At 40.0% G+C, this 23,037-nt stretch overlaps 1 protein-coding gene across 1 annotated transcript in view; it reads right to left on the bottom strand.

The window, feature by feature from the left end:
- NOL4 (nucleolar protein 4) overlaps positions 1-23,037 on the bottom strand; it is a 2,553,475-nt gene that overhangs the window by 449,547 nt on the left and 2,080,891 nt on the right. The window contains exons 7-8 of the mRNA XM_044066638.1: positions 1,771-1,950; positions 721-912 (exon numbers count right to left, since the gene is read on the bottom strand). Coding sequence (XP_043922573.1) covers positions 721-912; positions 1,771-1,950 — 372 coding nt within the window. The remainder of the gene's footprint in view (positions 1-720; positions 913-1,770; positions 1,951-23,037) is intronic.

The following is a 23,037-nucleotide window of genomic DNA, read 5'->3' as shown; positions in this document are numbered from 1 at the left end:
ATCCATTTTTAAAATGTTGACTTAATTTGACAGTTATTATTTCTGTAGTTATCTGCGATGCATGCCAAATGCTCAAATTTTACCCTGGAGGTCGTGCCACATACAGTAGATGAAGTGCCACTTAGAAAACAGTTGGGCACAGAACAAATTGCTGTACATGAATGCAACAGATGCCACAATGGGTCATTTAAGTTCTACATGCTTATTAATGCGCATTCTCTATTGAATGCATGCTCCAGTTTTAAATTAACAGGACTCATTCTTGTGCAGATGTCTACTCTGTTTCAATTACAAAAGCTGTGCAACTGTTTAGAATTCTGGTTGTACACTTTTCCTGAACTGTATATTTTACAAATCCATTTCAGAGATGAAAATGCACTGTACTATCTTTTCTTTGAAAATAAGATAAGGGCAAGAGTTTGTGACAGAGTATACTAAAGATGACTTAACCTCAAACCTTTACTCTGGACTTATTTCACAAGCCTTGCTTGTACACTTTGCTAACAATGAGACATTTAATAATGTGATGTGAATTTGAAGCTATTTCTCATTCCATGTGCAAATGGAATAAAAACAGAAAGGATGAAAGAAAAGCTTTCTGATATAACAGTACCAAAAACAAAACTTAAAAATACTTAGGATGAAAAAAAAAATTGCACCATGGATTTAAATGTGGGGTTTATGATGGACAATTAGGGCTGGGGAAGTATTGAAACTCACCATCTCAAAACCATTTCTTTTCATCCTCCTGCAGGACTTGAGGTAAGTGCGTATGCGTTTCCTGGCACGCTCTTGGTACTCAGGGAATTGTCGCCTGCATGAATCAATGATAGCCTGGACCTTTTCTTTGGGCTGCTTAGAAATAGGGACCATTCGGTCCAGGTTTTCATCTACAAACAGCCTGACAAACATCTGTTGGCAAAAGGGAGACAGAGGAAAAGGGATTGGAGGGCTGCTATTTTTTCTCACTACCTTATTGCCTTCTTATTGACTGGAAAGCTTCATCTTTATGGGTTGATGGACCATAGAGACAGAATCCAGAAAAATACTAAAGCAGATAACTATGTCACAAAACACAGAAATATTTTAGGAACACTATTGTCCCTTCTTTGTGAATAAATCATGCACCATCCTATAAGACATCAGCAGGCAGTGAAGGCAGTGAAGGCAGTGAAGGCAGCTCAGCTCTATAAAAAGAAAAGAGAGAAGGAAACTGTGCCTTCATGAATTTGAACACAAAATAAAGTTGATAGCAACATGCTGAAGGTAACTACAACTCAATATTGCATGCAAATTTGTTCTTAGTGAAATGCAATAAAAAAATAAATTCTAACATTTTCTGAATATTATTAGTGTAATTGCTACATTACATGCACAAACATACATTTTGACTCAATAATAATAATAATAATAATAATAATAATAATACATGGACATTTTTGTAAACAACAGCAGAGCATACCATTACTCAGTAGACTATGACGACAGAAAGCCCACACAGTTAACGGGCAAGGCCTTGATCAGTTAAAATTATGGACAAAGCAGTCTCTACTAACTTTGAAGTAAATATTCAGCTAGACTCTGTCCAACAATTACTACTGTTCACTAGTGGCAATTTTTTCCCTGCAGTTATTATTTCAATTAATTTATCAAAACTAATTCAAAAAACTATAATTTATAAAAAATAAACTGCAGCCTATTAAGGAATATAATCCTATTCAGTGAGGAATGTAATATGTGAAAATTTCAAATGCAACAGGTGTAACTTACATTAAAAGCCTTAAGGCGCTCAGCTTCTGCACCATCACCCTCATTAACCTTTTCTGCATCATCTTGTTCATCATGATCATCTTCATCTTCATCACCACGATTCAAAGACAGATCTTCTGCTCCCCCTGCTATACTTTCGTTCTTACCCGAATCATAACTTGAGTAGCTGTGTGCAGGAGACTGAAGAAAAAAATAACAGTATGAGATACATATGTGACAGACAGCTGTCACTGCAGATGCAGATATAAGCTACAGGACTTTTTTAATTAGTTTCACAAATGCAAGTCAGATGTGCTACTAGCTGTGTGTGCTGCACAGGCCTTTGATTTTTAATAATAGCTGGACAGCTACCTTGGTCCACAGCGTTCCATCAGTTCTCTTTCTGCTTTGTTAACTGCACTACCTGCTGAAATTGTAAAAAGACTTGCTGACTGCATATCCACGCCAAACATCTGTGTCCCAGAGCATTCAGAAATATGCTTTAAATGTATATGCTTACCTACTTCAACTTGTGCAATATAGAAATACACAAACAGTACAATAAAAAAATATATAATTTCATAAAGATTAATGCTAACTCTTGACATTCATAAAGGGAAATACACATAGAGAAGCAGTGACGAGACTTTACAAGGATGCAGTGGTCTCATTTATGAATAAATAGTGCAGTGCAAGTACACATTTTGGCTGTTATTAATACTCCATGTTACTTTCATGTTTTGTTTAACAGCATGTATGCATTTAACACCAACTAGTACTAGCCTGTGTGTGTGTGTGTGTGTGTGTGTGTGTGTGTGTGTGTGTGTGTGTGTGTGTGTGTGTTTGTGTGTGTGTTCTCTTTTGACAATACCCATGTATGCTGAAAGTGCCTCGCTAGCTATGGCATTCAGGAGCATTTGCAAGTTTAACAGTTTGGTAGCCTATTGTTTTACTTTTTTTTTCATTTAATTTATTATCCCTTATTTTTAACATGCAGTGGTTTTCAGGTTTTGCCATTTGCCATATATGGCACGAGCTATTAGAGACAGAAAGAAATCTGCCACCAGTTTTTGTTCTTGTACTTGTAAGTTAGGCAGACTTCACAGCACAACAGTTGTCCTGACAGTCAACCAAAAACATATGCAATACATACATCCTGCTTACAGCAGTTGTATAATGGCTGTGGTATATTAGTGGCATGCAAATGAAGTGTACTTTTAGAGTTTTTCTGATGGTTATAGCACCAGCTGCACTGCAAGTTAACTCAGAGGGACTGGACGGATGCCTGTGATACTTAACCATCTTTACTGATGAAATACATTGCATTGCAACAATAAACATTAAGTTACTTAAAACAGCTGTAATACTTGATAAAAAAATGCTGTCTCATAATAATCCTTTGCATGAATACTGTTGATGTACCTCCACTGTAAAATGGAATAGTATGCTGAAACACACAATGTAACTTATAAATAGTTATCATTTGCATTTTGTGTGTGATAATGAAAAGGTCATTTAACCAGATGGCACCATTTAGTTACCCTCAGCAAGGTACCTGTGTTTATTGGGCTTACCTGATTAATAAAGAAAGAAAGAAAGAAAAATAAAGTGAAAATGTTATGCTCTACTGTGTCTCTGTTAGTCAACATTGCAAGTGACAAGATTCCACAAGTAAGCAGTATAAAGATTTGAGTTTACTTTTTTAAGAAAATGAAAGCGTAAATATATTTTCAGTTGTACTTAGTTCAGGTGCTACATCAGACTTTCATAGCTGTATACCCCTACATCTGAAATCAAAGATAAGTCCTATAAAGTTCATTGGGTTGACACTTGATAGAAACTGTGGGCTGCTAAGAACTCCGCACAGTTCCTGAACTGACGCGTAGTATACATCAGTGTTGCTTTGCTTCCATTAGAATTTGCTAGAATGAGTTTGACAACTGTCTAGTGGACTGTTGTTAAAGAAAGCTAGGAGGATTATATGAATATGTGCTTCTGTTTATATGTTATTTGTTCCCTGTGCTACTCATCTTAAAACTCAATTTATCTGAAAAGGGTGGGTTCATTTGAAAATTAAGGCCCTTCATTGGGAGCACCTTAATCTGCAGTAATCTGAAAAGTACTGGTATTGAAATGTCCTATGCCTTAATGTACATTGTCATGTGTTCATAACTAATTAATTAATTATCGAGCTCACCAGATGCCTTGCTGTACCACATGAGAAACAAGTAACCATTGAGCCATATATGACAACAAACTCCGTCGCACACAGGCAAAGTATCTTCATGTACTGCTGGTGACCTGGGATCTGGTAATAACCTGGTAGTTAGATGATCAGCTGGAAGGAAGACTTGTGTGGTCAATGGCTAACTTGCCTACTTTGGAGAGAGGTGGTAGGTTTTGCAAGTTCAATTACTACTGTTTGGTAAAGACCAGGGAGTGTAGCAGTGATGCGTGTCATTAATTTTCTCAGAAAGATGGAGACATTGGACACTACATGGACAGGGGCATATGCATATGCTCAGTGTATCTATGCTCTCTGGAGGAATGGCATACAAATGTAGGACATAAAACAAAACCCCCTTGGACAGCATGGATGATGTCATAAAACAATGCCCTAATCTATTCTCCTCCACCTGCTTAATGGAAACAATTATTTTCACAAGGCAGAGGACAAATGTGACAAACCCAGATTAATGATAAAAAAACTGAAAAGAGTAAAGCAACATAGTCTGCTGTAAGTTAACCAGGCTGAATCATGTTTCAGAGTGATAAGAATGTATTTAGTATGCAAAATAAAGCTACATCTCTCTCAAAGGCAGATATTAACTTTTACATTCCCACAAACATGTAAAATGCTAGCAAGTACACTAGAATCTACCTCATTACAACATTGTTTCTTTGAAAAAAAACAGCAGTACGGGAAATCTTTATCCATGTTTAAACAGCTTTAATACTGGATAAATTGCTAATGTGGTACACAAAGCCTGCAGACTAATGACTTGCGATTTTTGCGTTGTTTTTATAAAAGCTGTGAAAAAATCGACAAATTAAGATTTCTGCAACTATATATATATATATATATATATATATATATATATATATATATATATATATATATACATATGAAACACAGTATCTATAATCTATATGTTTATCGGTCCAATTCAGAATTTGAACTTTTCTGAAAGTTGAATTTCTGTGATCAAGACCATTTGATAGCTTAACGAATGTGTTTATACTGAGATTGCAGTACAGTGGGGACTAAGAAATTTACCCTTTTCCCCACTGTAATGTGAACCCAGAGCTGGTAAATATATATATATATATATATATATATATATATATATATATATATATATATATATATATATATATATATATATATATATAATTTGCAGGGGTGTGGGGGAATGCAGGTGGCTTGACCCCCCCCCCCACTGCAAAAACAGAGGTTTTGGTTATTTTGTCCATTTTGACACTACAAAACTTCAGTCATATGGTCTCAACCATATTCGGTTTGACATCCTATAACATCAGTGTTATGACATTCATTCAGATATGTTTTGTGTGTGTGTGTGTGTGTGTGTGTGTGTGTGTGTGTGTGTGTGTGTGTGTGTGTGTGTGTGTGTGTGTGTGTGTGTGTGTGTGTGTGTGCCACAATATTGTAAAATCAATATATCAATTGGCAAATGACAGAACACAACTCGTCTATTGCTAGCCGATCAAAAACTAGAAAAAAATATTTGTTTTGACAAGGGGGCAAGCACCCTGTGTCTCCACACCCCTTGCTAATATTTCAAGATTGCACTCCAGTGGAGAAAGAAAAAAATCCCAGATTCTTCTCTGGACCATGCTCTTGCAGAGAAAAAAAAAGCATGATATGTGCAATAAGTTGCTTTTTAAATCATCTATACTGACTTTTTTACTGTTTGACAAGATGAATTGTCAATGAATAGTATATCTTATATATATATATATATATATATATATATATATATATATATATATATATATGTATTTTTTTTAGTTACTTGCTTCTATGATGCCATTATACTTGAATAATGACAGTTCTCAGCCTTCTCCTCCTTTTGCAGTATCAAAGAGATACTTTCTTTCAGGTATTATGTTCCATTTTGTCAATTCTTTCCTTTCAGGGTTTTATTGCCATTTCTCAGCTCAAAATCTACATTTGTCTGCTTTTAGCAAATTTCTTTCCAGCTATTTCTGTAGCCTTGCATTAACTGCAGCAGGCATGAGAAGTGCTGAGAACTTTCCTGGAATGACAGCTTTTTTACAGACAGACTTGTCCAAAAATATGGCTAAAAACACGCATATTACAATTATAGCTCTAAATACATGCATGCATATGGACTAAGTCTATGAATCATGGTTCTGCCAGTCAATGCATGCCTACTTTTGGTCTATATTATATGCTTGAAGAGACTTTTCTTTGAACATATAATCATTGACACATAAAGAGTGAACACTCTAAAGCGCAAACAGCCACATCCGTGAATTTTTTCCTCGGAAAAAAATTCACGGGGCCGTACACAAAAAAACACAAACTTCAAAACCCTAATCAAGTGGGGGGCTTTGCCACCCACACCCCCGATGTGGCCCCCACCCCCCCAACTAAATACACCAACACCACTCTGCATTGAGGAAAAGGGCAATTACCGATAACGGCCAACTGAATTTTTTCCTGAGGACGTGCAGTTTGCAGACGTGGCCATTTGCAGTTTAGAGTGTTCGCTCTTTATGTATTGATGATTATATGCTCAAAGAAAAGTCACTTTGAGCATAAACTATGTGGCATCTTGTCCGGCAAAGATGAGGACTGAATATCAATACTGCCAATGAATATACCAGCCAGGTATATGAGGGGACAGATCTTGGATTTGCTGATCTGCCCCAAATAGGTCTGCAGGCCATCAGGAAGAGAGCGTCTTGAATTGCACCACTGGTACACAACAGGTTAAAGTAAAAATAAAAATAATTCAGTAACCAATTCACCAAAACAGCATATTGCCAATAACACAAATGGAACATGCACTGCTGCCCTGGGTATGGCCTTCCAACATCCACACCTAGACTTTTATTACTCATTGGCCACTTACCTATCTGAGTTTTTTGCCCAGCTCTCCAGGTGCCTTTCTCTTTCAGTGCCTGTTATACTCACACACACACACACACACACACACACACACACACACACACACACACACACACACACACACACACACACACACACACACACACACACACACACAGTGTTTTTTAGGCAAGAATAGTAGAATCCCTCAAATCCCCACAAGTTTTTTCCAGACAAGGTTCTAACCTAGATATGGCTATGGACCAAACACCATTCTATACCACTCTCAATTAATATCTAAATATAAATTATAAAAATAATACCGCACTAATCAGCTCAAGTGGTCCGGCTAACTGGAGATACATACTATAGCTAAACAACTTAATGTGCTAAATACTAGCCTCTACTAAAAAAACAAATAAATAAAAAAATAACTAAAAGGAAATTTACTAAATAAAAACTTTATTTAGGTAATGTATTTTATTTTATTTTCATTTAAGTGGGTAGAATACTGACTTCTTAATTTCTCTACCATGTCGAAGGGCCAGATGCTGGCATCCTCTTCTGTCCAGTTGGTGAATCTGGGAATATTGAGGCAATGTTACAATTGCCTCATGTACACAGACAACCCTCTCCTCCTCCCACATAACACAAATACTTGCGAGAGATGCAGCTATTTAGCCAAACTGGAGGCTGAGCTCTCTCAACTCAGGACTGGCAAGACCAGACAGGAGGAGAAGGCAACTACACACACCACAAAACCAGTCTCACATAAAGCTATCACAACAATCAATCAAACACATAAACACACAAAGACATACTCGGAGGCTCTGAGCAAAAATTTACCTAAACAGCAGAGGCCTCCAAAGCAGACACCCAAGCAACCGCCACCTCATGACACACCACAGGCAACACATAAAACACAAAATCAGTGTGCAAAGCAGTCACAGCCCTTAAGGCCAAATACAACACCAAACATACTTGTCATAGGTGACTCCATAGTCAGACACACTGATGTCCCACTCACCAGGCTGAACAAGGAGAGGGTCACAGTAAGCTGCCTATTGGGCGCTAGAATCCGTCACATAACACAAGCACTCAGGTCACTCCACAGCAAGTATAAATATGACACAGTCATTGTCCATGCTGGTGTGAACGACCTGAGACGTACCTCCCTGGACTACATGAAAAGAGACATAGAGGAGCTCTCTGATTATGTAGCCAAGGCAGGTATGACCATGACCCTGAGCAGCATCCTTCCTTCACCAAGAATGATGCCACAACATAGAGACAAGATGATCAGCTTTAACAACTGGCTTAATTTCTGGTGTCATTCAAAGGGGATCCAGTGTCTGTCTGCCTGGGATGACATGCTTGACAAGCCATGCTGCTTCGCAAGGGACGGCTTGCACCTGTCACCCCTGGGATTCCGGATATTGGCTAAGGCTCTTGCCACCCCCATAGTGCCTTTTTTAGGCAAGGCTCAAATTCTAAACCTACCACCCTAGAAAACAAAAATGGGAAGAAACTAAGGGTAATGCTGCTCAATGCCAGAAGTCTAAATCTCAAAATGCATGCACTCGAGGCCCTTCTCAGTATGGAGAACATCAATGTCTGTGCTGTGACTGAAACCTGGTTCAAGGCTCCTGAGAGCACCCCAGCACTATCAGGTTTTACCTCATATCATGCGTTCCAGCCCCAAAACCTGGACCACACCACAAAAGGAGGGGGTGTATCCATATTCATCAAGGATACCAACACCTCCAGGTTGGTGGCAACGCACAAAGCATCGGAAACCATCCAGGTGCAATTAACCATAGGCAAAACTGCTCTACAATTTGTAGCATGCTACAGGCCACCCTCTCAAACTCAGGAACCCCACACAGCCTTCCTGAAGACACTGGAGGGTATAAATGTATCTCCAAACACCATTATATTGGGTGACTTCAACTACCCGAATATAGACTGGGAACATTACTCAAGCCCAAACTTTCTAGCCCAAAGGTTCCTGGAATTCATAAATTCAAATGCCATGGAACAACTAGTCACCGTTCCCACAAGTGGAGAAAATATACTAGATCTCATCATCACAAACATGGGGACAAAATGCTCCACACCGGAAGTATATCCCTCATTGGTGAGATCAGATCATAAACTAATCTCACTGGATATCCACATCCCGCCCTCACCCCAAACAAAAAAGACCACAGTGAAGAACTTCTCTAAAGCAAACTTCACAGTACTCAAGACTGGTGTGGTATCCTTCAAGGCCCCCGAGCCAGTGGAAACCACAACCCAAGCAGCGGAAGCCCTTACAAATGCCTTCTACGAACACCTCCAGGACTGCATGGATCAGGCAATCCCTAATAAAACCAGGACTCTTTCCACCAAGGGCAAACGTCCAGTCTGGTGGACCCCAGCCATAAACAAACTTTACAATAAGAGGAGAAAGCTGTTACATGATAGAGCAAAATCCATAAAAGAGAAGACACCTTTGATCATTATTAGTAAAAAAATACGAGCACTCATAAAATCATCCAAGGCCAACTTTGAGAGAAAAATTGCCATAGATTCAAAAGACAATCATAAGGCCTTCTTCAGCTATGTTAGAAACCTGGGTGGAAACTCCAAGATATGCTCAGAATTAGTCCAAATGATACAAAAATCACTGAACCCACAGACATTGCCAACATACTGGCAGACAGGTTCAGTGCAAACTTCACCCCTCCCCCCCAAAAGGAGAGATAACTATCCCAGCGGAGTGCAGCCTCCCAGACATCTCCAATGCGCAGGTGAAAGCTGCTCTCTCTAAAGCTAAAAACACAGCATCAATGGGACCGGATGGTGTCCCCGGCTGTGTGCTACACGAACTCAATGAGGAACTAAACCCGCACATAAGGCAGCTGTTTAATCTTAGCCTTACCACAGGATACGTGCCCAAGGAGTGGTGTACGGCAACTGTGGTCCCACTCCACAAAGGCGGTGCCTCTACGGACCCTGGTAATTACCGCCCCATAAGCTGCACAAGCCTGGTCTGCAAAGCTATGGAGAGGATCATAATGGAACTCATAAACAAAGACATAGGGGACTTGCAGACATTGGACCCGACCCAGTTTGGCTTTGTCAAGGGCAGATCATGCCTTTTGAACTTGGTCGACTTCTTCGAAACAGTCACCAAGGCCATTGATGAGGGAAAGGCAGTCCATACAGCCTACCTTGACCTTGCAAAAGCTTTCGACACAATACCCCACTCGGGTATTATAGAGAAACTTACCAGCTTAAATATAAACTCATATGTCACAAGATGGGTTGCAAACTGGCTAAAGGACAGAACCCACAGGGTTAGAGTAGCTGGCGCCATGTCAGACTCCAAGCCGGTCACAAGTGGTGTCCCACAGGGCTCAGTCCATGGCCCCCTGTTGTTCAGCATCTACTTCTCGGAAGTACAGGCTAACATAGGAGGACTATGGCTGACAAAGTTTGCAGATGACTGCAAACTGGGAGCCATAGTGGAAAGTACATTGGACACAGATATCCTTCAGAGGGGTCTCACGGAAACTGATCGCTGGTGCCAGAGCCATGGCCTGAAGTTAAATGCCAAAAATGTATAGTCATACCCTTCGGGAAAAACAAGGTAACCCCAAGCTACCATATAGGTGGCAATCCACTAAGCACAGAAGAGGTTATCAGGGACCTGGGGACCCAGGTTGACAGTGGCCTTTCTTTGACACTCACATTGCTAAAGTGGTTAGAAAAACCTTCTACATTGCCCACCTGATCATGAAGGGATTCACATCCAGATCAAGTGAGGTCATTGTTCCCCTGTACTCTTCACTTATCAGACCAATGATCGAGTACAATGCCCCATTCGGGATGTATCTCACCCGACACCTGCAGCAATTGGAGAGACCCCAAAAGTTCCTCACCAAAAGGATAAAGGGACTCCAAAATCTGTCATATGCTGCCAGACTGAAGAAACTCCAGCTCTATTCAGTCGCATACCGCCTGCTCAGAGTTGACCTGTGCCTGACATACAAGGCCATGTCCAACCCGGAATTAATGGACATGCTCCACCTCAAAAAATCCAAATCTACCAGATCCACTAGAGCAAGCGATTTAAACCTTAGCACAAATATAAATAGGACATGCTGGAGGGATAGATTTGTCACCCAGAGACTCCCTATGTTGTGGAATAAAATCCCGGTCCATGTGAGGCAGAGCACCTCGCTGGCTCTGTTCAAGAGAAATCTTGACCGGTGGATGGGAGATCGTAGGTTTACCCCGGGAATCATCTCTGTGTCACTGCTGGACAGAGGCACAACAAACTAATGGGCACAGTATTTTTTAACATAAGGGGTGGCGTAAGCCACAAAAACTCTGGGCTAGGCTTATAAATGCCTTAGGGCAGATAGCCTAGTATAAACCTATGAACCTATGAACCTAATTAGACCGTTTTCAAGTTTAGCCTGTAAAAATACAATAATGTATAGCACAGCACAATTTAAGTAAAAACAACACAAATTCAGAATGTAGAATGATAAATGATACAACATACTCAAAACAGTAGTGATGTACATTAGATATTTTGAACACAGAATAGAAAAAAAATAATAATAATAATAATCAGTTGTGTGATCAACATATTTAAAGAAAAAAAACTTCCTATCTACTTCCTAAAGTGTACTGAGGGAGGTTAAGTTTCTTAAATATTCAGGATGATACAGATTTTCATAGCAGACTTACATAGATTTTGAGACCAAGGTTTTCCCATCAGAACGGAGTACTATTATGGTTTGAACTCTAAATATATATTAGGCTTACATTTTGTTCTTCTGGAATCAATGGTAATTACATTAGATTGCATCAATTCTTTTTCTGACACAGAAAAACAGTTTCTCCCACCTGTAAAACAATGACTTTGCATGCTTTAGTAATCTGAAAAGTATCAGTGTTGCATGGTGCTATGCTTTAATGTACCCACTGTCATGTGTTCATAGCTGATTAATTAAGCAATTATTGAGCTCACTAGAGGCCTTACTGTGCACATAAGAAATAAGTAACCGTTGAACCGTATATGACAATAAACACAGTAGCACACAGGCAAAGTGTCTTCATGTACTGCTGATGACCTGGGATCTGGTAGTAACCTGGTAGTTAGATGGTCAGCTGGGAAGGGAGGGTTGTGTGGTCAATGGTCAATTTGTCTACTTTGGAAAAAAGTAGAGCTCTGGTCAGCTATACCTTTGAAGACTCAGTTGCATTTTTAAGGCTCCATGGCTCCCTGACTCAAGCTCTTTTATGACTTAATTATATACAAGCAATTAGACCCTTCCTACAACTGCAGAAAGCTATATTTTCCATTTTATATAATTTATTAAATACTTCTCTAGTGCTTTGGAATAATGCCTTCAAGGAGGAAAACAACAATGTTACCTAAGTTTCCATGATACAGAAACATCTATATTGCATATTTTCCAAGGCTTAAATATAACATTTCAAATGTTTTAACATTCTGAATTAAGAAAGAACAATATATTGTATTTAAAAAGAACTCTGCCCTGGCATTGCAGACGCTATTAATGTTTTCATAGAAAATAATATTCCTGTGTATGAGCTGGAGCAGAATACAGGGTCTTTGCTACTGTCAATGCCAGCCTAAGGTTTCCGGAGAGTAGCATGTCATGTTTTGGTCTTTGCAGAGCTTGCTAGCAAGGAGCAATTTATTTCAAATGCAGAGGCTAATTGCCCTTAACATACTCATGCCTTGTCAATGGCATGTACCATATGAGTATGACTTCTGCATGATGGTTCTTGAATTTTTTTTTATCCTTTTGACTATGTAGGCTCAGTTATGTTGTCTTCAGTTAAACTGTTTTCCAAGAGTTGCCTTTGGACATGACTTAAGGTCACTGTGAAGCCTGAAATCTATTTTTATTTCCTATTGTATTTAAACCTATACTACGGGAAATACAGAATGATATTTTGTTTCAGAGCCTTGGTGAGGTCTAGGTTAAGCAACTATTAAGTTTTCAGTAAATAGTCTATAACACAAGGAGAGTTCTATGAGTTCAATTTTACATTTAGGTAATGACACACTGACTCTGCTTGGAAGAAAAACTTAAATAAATACAAAATGATGTAGAGGATGTATTGTATTTGCTTTTTATTAGAAACCAAATGAGAACTGTATCTATGATGTTCTAATAATAATCCCATTCAAAATCAACTGAACAACGCAAATGCATTCCTTGCTGCTTTGGATATGCTTTGTTGAATACTGAGAACTTTATGTATAAATATCTTCTACTGTTTGCATTGCTTGTTTACTAAGTGTGTAGGTGTTATCTATAATAATATTTCCAACTGGAACCATAACGCATTTGTTAACAATGAAATTCTGTATATTATTGGTTCACTATTTATATAGTTCTGCCTGGTAACACTGATGTAGGACTGCATCCACCAATGATGTTAACAGCCTCCATCCTTATTGTCCTCACTGTTCTTAGTTACCCATGTTGTTCATACATATTATTTAACATTGTCTACAAAGTTTTATGAAACATACTTATTACTTTGAGCAGTCTGAAGTTTGCAGGCATTTCTGGTTAGGAACTAATGAGGTTTGGTAACAGACTAATTTGTCCAGGGACATCTTCAGAATGGGGTCAGATAAATATATTAGTAGGAGTAAAGAGGGTAGGGAAGGAAAGGGTTAAATGGGGAGGGAGGGATGATTGGGAAGAAATGAGGTATGGGTAGGGAGGGGCTTAAGGGGTTTAGACAAGTGTAACCAGGCAAAGAATCACATTTTGGCGTAAACTTGCTGCCCAGCCTTGCTCCCTCTTTTTGGTGGAATGGTGGGGATTGTGGTTATTTGTCAGATTGGGTAGGTGGCTAAGAGGTACAGGCATGCCCTCTTCTGTTCCTCCTCTGGTTTTGGATGGTCATTCTAATGAATGGGAAAGGAAAGAGACTAGATAAATACGCAAGCAGGGATAAGGATGCTGCTTATTTGGTTGGATGTTAATTCAATAAATGGTAAATGAAGTGAGTGGTGGGACGCTGCTTCATAAGTAATTGAGTTGGAGGTATGGACGCTGCTTACTGGGTAAGGATGAGCAAGGTCACGCGGCCCTGATTAATATTACATGGGTATGGATGTTAGAATTCAATCAGCTATATTGTGTTTCAGTTCTAATTAATAAATATTGGATAACAAAGTTATGTTTTATGAAAGTTTAATAAAGGTCATCAAATGTCATTCGGTGTGATGTGTTTATTGAAGGGGACAGGGACAAATGATTTGTTTCCCAATTCCAGTTAAACTACTACATTCATTGGCTTTATGAAATTATTTATTTATTTTATTTTACATTTGTTGACCAGGTTTGTCCAGCTGAGCTGATACACCTATTTCAGAGGAGGCCCAGGGAGAAAAGCTCCACAAATTAGAATGAAATTTTAAATGAAACTATTATAAAGAAAGTATTAACATTTTCAAGTAGAACAGTAAATGCATAAAAATTATTTCCAGAGTTTAAGTTGACATTTAACTTAAGACATGTACAGAAATGGTATGTAAAGTTTGTAAGTACAGCCAAGGTAGTTACAGTTAGTGAAGATCATACAGGTAGTATATAAGTAGAAATATTTTTAAGATTGAGTGTCAGGTAATTTCCTAGATAAAATGACTAAGAGAGCTAACACATAGCAGAAATAAAACCAATGAGGGCAGATAGAAAGCTACATAGGAGAGGAAGACAGTTTATGAAGGGTGAGTACAGTGACATGACCAGCAACTTTTTAGGTAGTCTTTGGTGGCTGATTTAAATTCTTTGAGTTGTTTAAGTGATCTAATTTCCAATGAGAGTTTGTTCCAAGAAATGGTAAGGAAGTAGCTGTAGATGTTTTGAACAATTTTGCTCTTGTGTTTATAGATTTGTATTAAGTCTTGGTCTGAGCTTCGAAGAGTCCTAAAAGGAGTGTAGAAGGACATTAGAGGAGACAAGATGGGATAGAAAGATGGTTGAAACAAGATTGAGTGGATGATCTGAAGCTGAGAGAAGAGAAGCTGGTGGGGTGTTTCTAGCCAGTTTAAGTGTTTTAAAGAGAGACAGTGATAAGATCTATAGCTTTGATTCACAGCAAATCTGGCCACTTTGGTATAGGCAGCTCCACTCTCCCATTGGCTGTTGGACCTCCCTCAAGCACAGTATTTCAGTCTGAGCTACAATGATTCTCATATGACAAAACAATTCCTGAAGGGGGTATGATGACATCTGTCACTCATGAAATGTGGGGAGTGTCTTTCAGTTAAAAGAAGTAAGATAGGGAGGAGTAGGATGGAATGAGAAGAGCTCATATAGTAGTGCTGGAAGAACTGGAGTTAAAAATAAGGGAAGCAAGAGAGGATACAGTATGTGTGAATTAGGGAACATAGGTAGCAATATTCCTACATTAAAGGTGGATGGTCACGTGGGAAAGTGGTGGGAAGTTGATAGGGAAAGGGTACTACATGGAGGCTGAGATCAGGAGGATGGTATGGAATCCTGGTGCAGTGTATGGTTCAACTCAGGACTGAAGGATTTTACAGGACTTTTGAAAAGTGGGAGAAGAGTGAGAATAATTGTAGCAGATGAAGCAAACAGTAGTTTTTTTGTGTAGTGCTGGAATATACATAGAATTCCTCTGTGGAACAACAGAGGAAGAGGGTGGGTATTACTGACGTTTTATATATATGTGTGTGTGTATGAATGTATGTATGTATGTCTATATATATAATTACACACACACACACACACACACACACACACACACACACACACACACACACGCACACACACACACACGCACACACACACACAGACACACACACACACACATGTTCAGAAGGTAAAGAGAATGTGGTAAAGAATATACATTTCAGCAGAGATGGTGCAAGGCAGATAAGTGCTGTTATGGATTTGTTTAATTTTTAGAGAAAAAAGAGAAGGGCTGTTTATCTAATGCCCAAGATGTACTGAACGATATTAACATGAGTAGATAGGGTCATGCTGAGTGAAGGCACGAAAAAGTGAAGGTATCTTGAAGCAGTGTAGCTTGCAATATTCTAAAGAAACTGAGGACATCAGTAGCTATAATGAATGAATAAAAAACTTGCATTGGAGAAGAGATTAAGTGATGTTATCCATTACTTACAGGGGTGCTAATTTAAATATACCATCCTCAGAGTTTTCTGCAAATCAGAAAAAGGATTATGTGATAGTGTACATTTTTTACTGGTGTTTTTATTCAAGTATAACATTCTCATGGCTTCTTAATATCAAGGAACTCCCAGGTCTTACTTAAACTCAGGAGAAATGATATTTTGTCTTGGGGCCTAAACTTTGGATTACCTTTTCTTATGAACTAGAAAAACACTCTGCCCAGCCTGACTTCTACGCTACTTTGATATTCCAATTTCTCTCACTGAATGTTGCTGCTTTGCCCATAGCAGTACACATAGCTCTCAAAATCAAAATCAAGCTGATAATGTTTAACCATAACAGTAACCTGAATTGTACAATTAGAAGTATTAACTTACACAGAATGTTTCTGCAGATAACTGTGGTTATAAACTGTCTTGCTGATTAAGCTTTAACTGATCAAACCACACCTACCATGGGTAAATCCTATGATACCTACACCCAGTCATGGATTATTGCTTAATGTCTGCATTTACAATGTTTGTTAAATGGATTGAAAATGAGAGCATGGAAAAATATGTTAACTTATTCACTCCAATGGATCTCAGGATGTTTAAACTGTAACTTCCAATGAGCCAATAAGCCTTTTGACAGAATCAAATTATGTCCTCAAATTTAAAACAAATGCTCATATCGCTGGAACCATAGGGGTTACGAAAGAAGTATAAATGGCAAACCCTTCAGTACAAACTATTTTTATAGTGGTAATATTATTTAGGTTCTAGGTCTTAAAGTGAAGTTTATAAGTCACAGTAAATGCAATAACTATTACATTTGTAAAATTTTGTAAACAGTTTACAATATCTCAGCAACCACTCAAGTTACACGCATACTGTCAGCAGCATTTTATTCGTCTATTTGAGAGCTTTCATGTGATGCTAAGGAGTTGTGTTTATGTTGCTTGGTTGTTGAAATATTTAGAAAAATATGAAAATTATATCTATATAAATTAATACCATAAAAACAATAGATAATCCCCGGGATTCATGAAGCTTGCGCCAGGCGCAGGCATAGCGTAGGCGGTATAACGCCAAATAAGGCCACCGAGTGATTCAGGTATGATCCAATTCCACGTGCACTACCGGCATACACCAGATCTGCGCAGCTCCCGGTGTAGGTATGCAAATCACCCCATGCACCATACTGCAGCATGCAAATGAAGGTACATAGCGATTCATGAAGTGGAGTAGGCGTAGCGTAAGCCTACAGAAATGTAAACCAAAAAAACAGTTTACATGTTGACAAACAGAACATTGTAGCCACGGAAGCGGACCAGACTCATGTATAACAGTTAACATATGCCAATCGCTAAATATACAGCTAATGGCATAAGAAAAGATGCACAACACATACAAAATAACATTTAATGTCATGGCCACAGTAACGCAAAGGACAACCGTAGGGCATGTGTGCACAAACAGGAACACAAGGAAAATATATACAAATGTCATAAAATAGCAATGTAACACAAATCATGAGTTCACCATAATAGTCAATGGTATGCATGCTACATCACAACCAAGCTGTAAGGGTTGCTAAGGGCCTGTGACAGTGTTCAGCACGGTAACTATGAATTAGTAGTCAATGCCATGCAAATGAGGCAAGTAATAGTGAATCACAAACGTCCCGCCGGCTTAAGGATGTACAATACGGCGCAGCGCTAAACACCGAGGAGTGGTCTGTAGGAATACATGACATCAGCAGTGGGGTGTGCCACTGCAGCTGTAAGCACATTGGAGCAATGCAAATCCAGGCTGCCCATTACTAAGCAAAGCTGCAGGACAGGGGCGTGGATGTAGGTATAGCTTTGCTCAGCTGAGAGCACACATGGTGCCTGAAAGCGCATGTGTACGTGGATGAAAATGTGCCCGAATCCCGGTAAGTGGACTCACGCGCCACGCACCACAGCCCAAAAAGGAAGTTTAGGGGAAGACAATAAGGAAATGCTACAGTAGGGTAATTGGAGTACAACCAAGCAGTTAACACCTATTAACTCACAGTGGGCAATTGACACCAGCTAACACGGCTGCTAGCAGCAACCTGCAGAACAGGATAGGGGAGGTGTCGGATTGCAAAGAAAAGAGAACTGTAACTGCCGAGCAAAGCAAACCTGCAGTAGATTGGCAATAGAACACATTTTGCAAGACAATCTTGGTTCAGGAAAGTACAAAACAAGAAAGCAGGCTGCTGGATGCATGCCAGACAATGGGAGGGGAATCATTAAGAAAAGTGGAGGCAAAGGAAAGAGGCAATCCACAGCAGCTAAACGTAATGTAAAACCAAAGGCAGCACAATAGCAGTATCCGTGGTAAAACACAAGATACCCTGCAGCTCCTAATGTGCATACACACCCTATGACATCATCAGTGTTCAAAGCACAATAGTATAAAGTGTGAAGGCACCTCACACACACTTGTGTTTTAACAGACACTGCACCATCGGTGTAAACAGATGGGGAACTTTTACAATGTACATGTTGGGAGCTGCCATAGCTGTGATTCATCAGCATGTGTTGGAGACTGAAGGTGTTGTGGAGGATGATGCTGACAACCACCTCAGGCCCCGGTGGAGAAGAAGAGCGTTCAGACCCAGGGTAACCTACCAGGGGCTACATGATCTGGAGATAGTAGAGCATTACAGGATGGACAGGGACATCATACAGCAAATAGTTGAGCTGTGCCAGCCATGCCTCAGAGCCAGAAGTAACAGAGGGGAACCCATCCCAGTGTTCATGAAGGTATGTGTAAGCCTGAGAATACTAGCCACAGGTACCTTTCAAAGGCCAACTGGAGATATTATGGGGATCTCACAGGCATCAGCATCCAGGGTACTACACCAGTTCCTGGATGCCATCTTACCACATACCAGTGAGCATATATACTTCCCCCGAACTCAGGAGGAGTTGGCCAGCAATATGCTTCTCTTCCACCATGTGGCACAGTACCCGGAGGTACTGGGTGCAATAGACTGCACGCACATACATATCAAGTCACCACCCGGAGACCATGGTAGGCGCTACATAAACCACAAGGGATACCAGTCCATCAACTGCCAGATCATGTGCAATGCCCAGGGCATTATCACGGATGTGTGTGCTGGCAGCCCTGAAAGCTACCATGACTCTCACATCTGGCATGCCTCACAGCTGTATCAGGTATTTGTCAGGGGGGACATCCCATATGGCCACCTTGTGGGGGATAATGGCTATGCACTGGAGCCGTGGATGATGACTCCCATCAGAAATGCACACACACCCATGAAAGAAGCCATAATGAGGCACACGCACAAACCAGAATCATCATAGAGCGTGTGTTTGGGATGCTGAAATCACGGTTCCATTGCTTGGACATATCTTGTGGAGCCTTGCAGTACTCTCCAGGGACGTTTGTCCACATCTTCATAGTATGTGCCATGTTACATAATATGATCCTGCGGAAACAGCTGCAGCAGGGACATAATGGCGAAGGCCCTCACAGACCATCGCAATTGCCAAGACCATCACAGGCACAGAGGGATTCAGACCACAAACAACCTGTGCCAGCCCCAGTAGGCAGACGGAGGCATGCCCAATATGCCCACGCCTTGGCAAAGAGGGAACGTATAGCACATACACTGACAGTGTAGGCCCCTACGGACTGACACACTTCTCCACCTCCACACACAGTAAAATGGATGGCACACACACACGACCACCTGCAAATTGTAATGTATAGATGGCCTACTGTGTGAAGCCTACATAGGCAGCCTTCAACTATTACACACACAACAGCTATTGGAACAAGGAAAGTCAACACCTGAACAGTAAACGAAGCTAACAGCATATGTTGATACTGTATTTATAGGTGCCTAGGTACATTGGTAGGTACATGCCCGATTGTCAGAGGCTATGCAGCAGCCTAGGCAAAATGTGTCTGCTATCGCCACCCCATCAGTCAACCAACTGTCCCTCTGTGGAGCACAGCCAATATCCAGATCCACGTGTGTAACCACTGTTTCCCACCTACTCTGCATGGATTCCCTGGTGTGTTAATGAGGGCCTCCATATAATGTAAGTAGGGATGTAGTGCCAAAGCATGGGGAGTACCCATAACAGGTATCCGCCACGCCAGCATTCTCCAGTTATGGTTGTGTCAAGGTGTAGAACATGACAGTGTGTGGCTCACTCTGACATAGATTCCCAATGCTGGAGCACATCCATTAAACATCACTTGGGCATACCATGAAGTGGTATCATCCATATGTAAACAAACTGAGTTACACATTTGACTGCAGGATGGAGGAACAGCCGTAGTACAGTCCACATACAAAACACCATTAACACCTGTACAAACAACAGATAACCAAGTGGTAAAGCCACTGACTGTGTCATGTATGTACCCGGTTCCACGTCATGCAAGGTCCGTTATGTAATCCCGATGGCACGAATAATGGATGTTGGATGTAGGTCATTAGAGCATGTGTAAGCACATGTTAGCGATTTAATGCAGCGGCAAGTGACGGTAAGCGTCGTTTAAACAGGACTACACGGATATGCTCAAAACAGGTTTACGCTTTGCAGAATTCCGCTCAGATTACGGTCAAGGATGTCCAGAACTGGTGAAACCAGCATTACTCAGTCATGTACTAACAGTGCCTGCTCTGAGAGGTAAAACGACCACTGGCAGGAGTAGAACACGCAACCATGCACACACTCACCTACCACCAAGCTACCCGAGATCTACCAACGGCAGGTGTATATTGTGACATGTTAGAACACAAAAGTGTGGGGTTCAGCAAACAGAATACACCGCCATGTACCCAACGAAAGGTGTGTACACTCTCTCTCCTTCTCCCTGTCTATATATATATATATATATATATATATATATATATATATATATATATATATATATATATTTATATATATATATATATATATATATATATATATATATATATATATATATAATAGGGATAGAAAGGGTGATAGAGAGATGTATGTCGATATATATGGAAATACATATATCTGCGAATATAAAGACAGGTTAACGACATGTACACAACCATGGAGGTACAAATGAATAGGATACTGCCAACTACCGAATGCTTTACATACCGACACGTGTAATCACGAGGCTGAAAGACCGAAAGATCACAGTACCTGAACAGTATAACCGTGAGTAATATTATCATGATGTCAAGGGACATTTAGTTATCGCTGCCAGTGCTGTGGTCCAGGTAGGTACTGTGTATAAGTGTGGTTCTGATTGCTGTAGTGTGTGTAAGTTCGTGTTGAGAGTGCGGTGTGTGTTTCTGTGGGACTGTAATGTGTGTGTGTGTGTGTGTTTGCATCATGGGTCTGTTTATGCAAACTCGGAGGTAGATTATTACAGTAGTTGTGGTCATATCTGGCCTTAAGCATACGGTTACCACCTGTTCCACCTGTTCCACTTTGAGAGGGACAGTCCCTCTTTGGACAGTTGTGTCCTGACAACAAATATTAAAAATGGCAAATGTACCATGATTGTAGGACATAGTGATGTCCGATATATTAAGTAATAGTTGCATGAAATAGTTATGTCCGTCTCTCAAATATGTAAATTGTACAAGAAACATAATAAACAGCTAAAGTGCTACAAGAATAAAAGGTTCAATGTAGGGCAAAAGTAAGTTCTATCATTTGTACTGACAGTGTTTGTGTCTGCCTCTAAACCCTGATGTGTGCCCAGCCTATGGACAATTGAAAAGGTGGCAACCCAAGACAAAGAGTAGGAGTCACCAATACAACAGCAATGAGTGCAAATACTTGTGACAGAAATACACAAGACAGATTTCATGTATGTCACACGTTTTTCATGTCTGGGGTGCCGCTGATAAGTGTGATGTGATACAGTGTCATTCAACCTATTACTCGTATGCGCAGCCTATTATTCCTGCTACTGTTTTTGTTTCTGTGCACATTCATATTATTAATGTTAACAGAATGAGTGCTTGTGTTACGGAGATAGTATGTCAACATATTGATGTCTGCATGTAGTTGTGTCTTTCTGCTTTTTCCGGTTTGGGGTTTGCAACGGTTCAGTACATATCGATGTATTTGGGAGGGATTGAAGGATCACCATCACCTGCATGCTATGTAGGAACCAATTAACAATGGTTTAATGACTAAGCCTGCAATAACCATAGTATTAGGCTACTAAATGATAGGTCTTCAATTAGGGAAAGGGCCCCCACACACATATGGAATATGTATAAATGAAGTCCCCACAAACCTTTATCTGCTATGTACACCCACCTACATCTGTCCCACACCCGAAACAATTGCAATACAGACTGTAATAATATCACAAACATCCACGCACTCAATGACATCTGCAGAAGTGTTAACATACCTTGTGAGAGACACACTTGTAATGTATATATCTTTGTGTGTGTGTGTGTGTGTGTGTGTGTGTGTGTATATATATATATATATATATATATATATTTTTATCTATATATACATCTGTGTGTCCCTTAACCAATACATTTCCCAGGCATAGACACTTATACATGCGTATTGGGTTTTATCTCTGCTTCAACAGCATACTATTGACTCAGTCATGATGACACCAACACTTCACTCCAGTGAACTTGCAATCAGTATCCTGCACGTTATACAGTGGACAGATGTCACACGTTTTTCATGTCTGGGGTGCCGCTGATAAGTGTGATGTGATACAGTGTCATTCGACCTATTACCCATATGCGCAGCCTATTATTCCTGCTACTGTTTTTGTTTCTGTGCACATTCATATTATTAATGTTAATAGAATGAGTGCTTGTGTTACGGAGATAGTATGTCAACATATTGATGTCTGCATGTAGTTGTGTCTTTCTGCTTTTTCCGGTTTGGGGATGTCACAGCAGAACTCCGTTCCGCTAATGGTTGACAGATAGGTTTTACGTGCCGGGCTGCCAGCCCTG

This window comes from Protopterus annectens, chromosome 3.part1 (assembly GCF_019279795.1).
Source record: "Protopterus annectens isolate FY-2018-M chromosome 3.part1, PAN1.0, whole genome shotgun sequence".
In the NCBI taxonomy this organism is placed as follows: domain Eukaryota; kingdom Metazoa; phylum Chordata; order Ceratodontiformes; family Protopteridae; genus Protopterus; species Protopterus annectens.
Note: the sequence above shows the minus strand (reverse complement) of the source record. Positions and strands in the feature narration are given on the sequence as shown.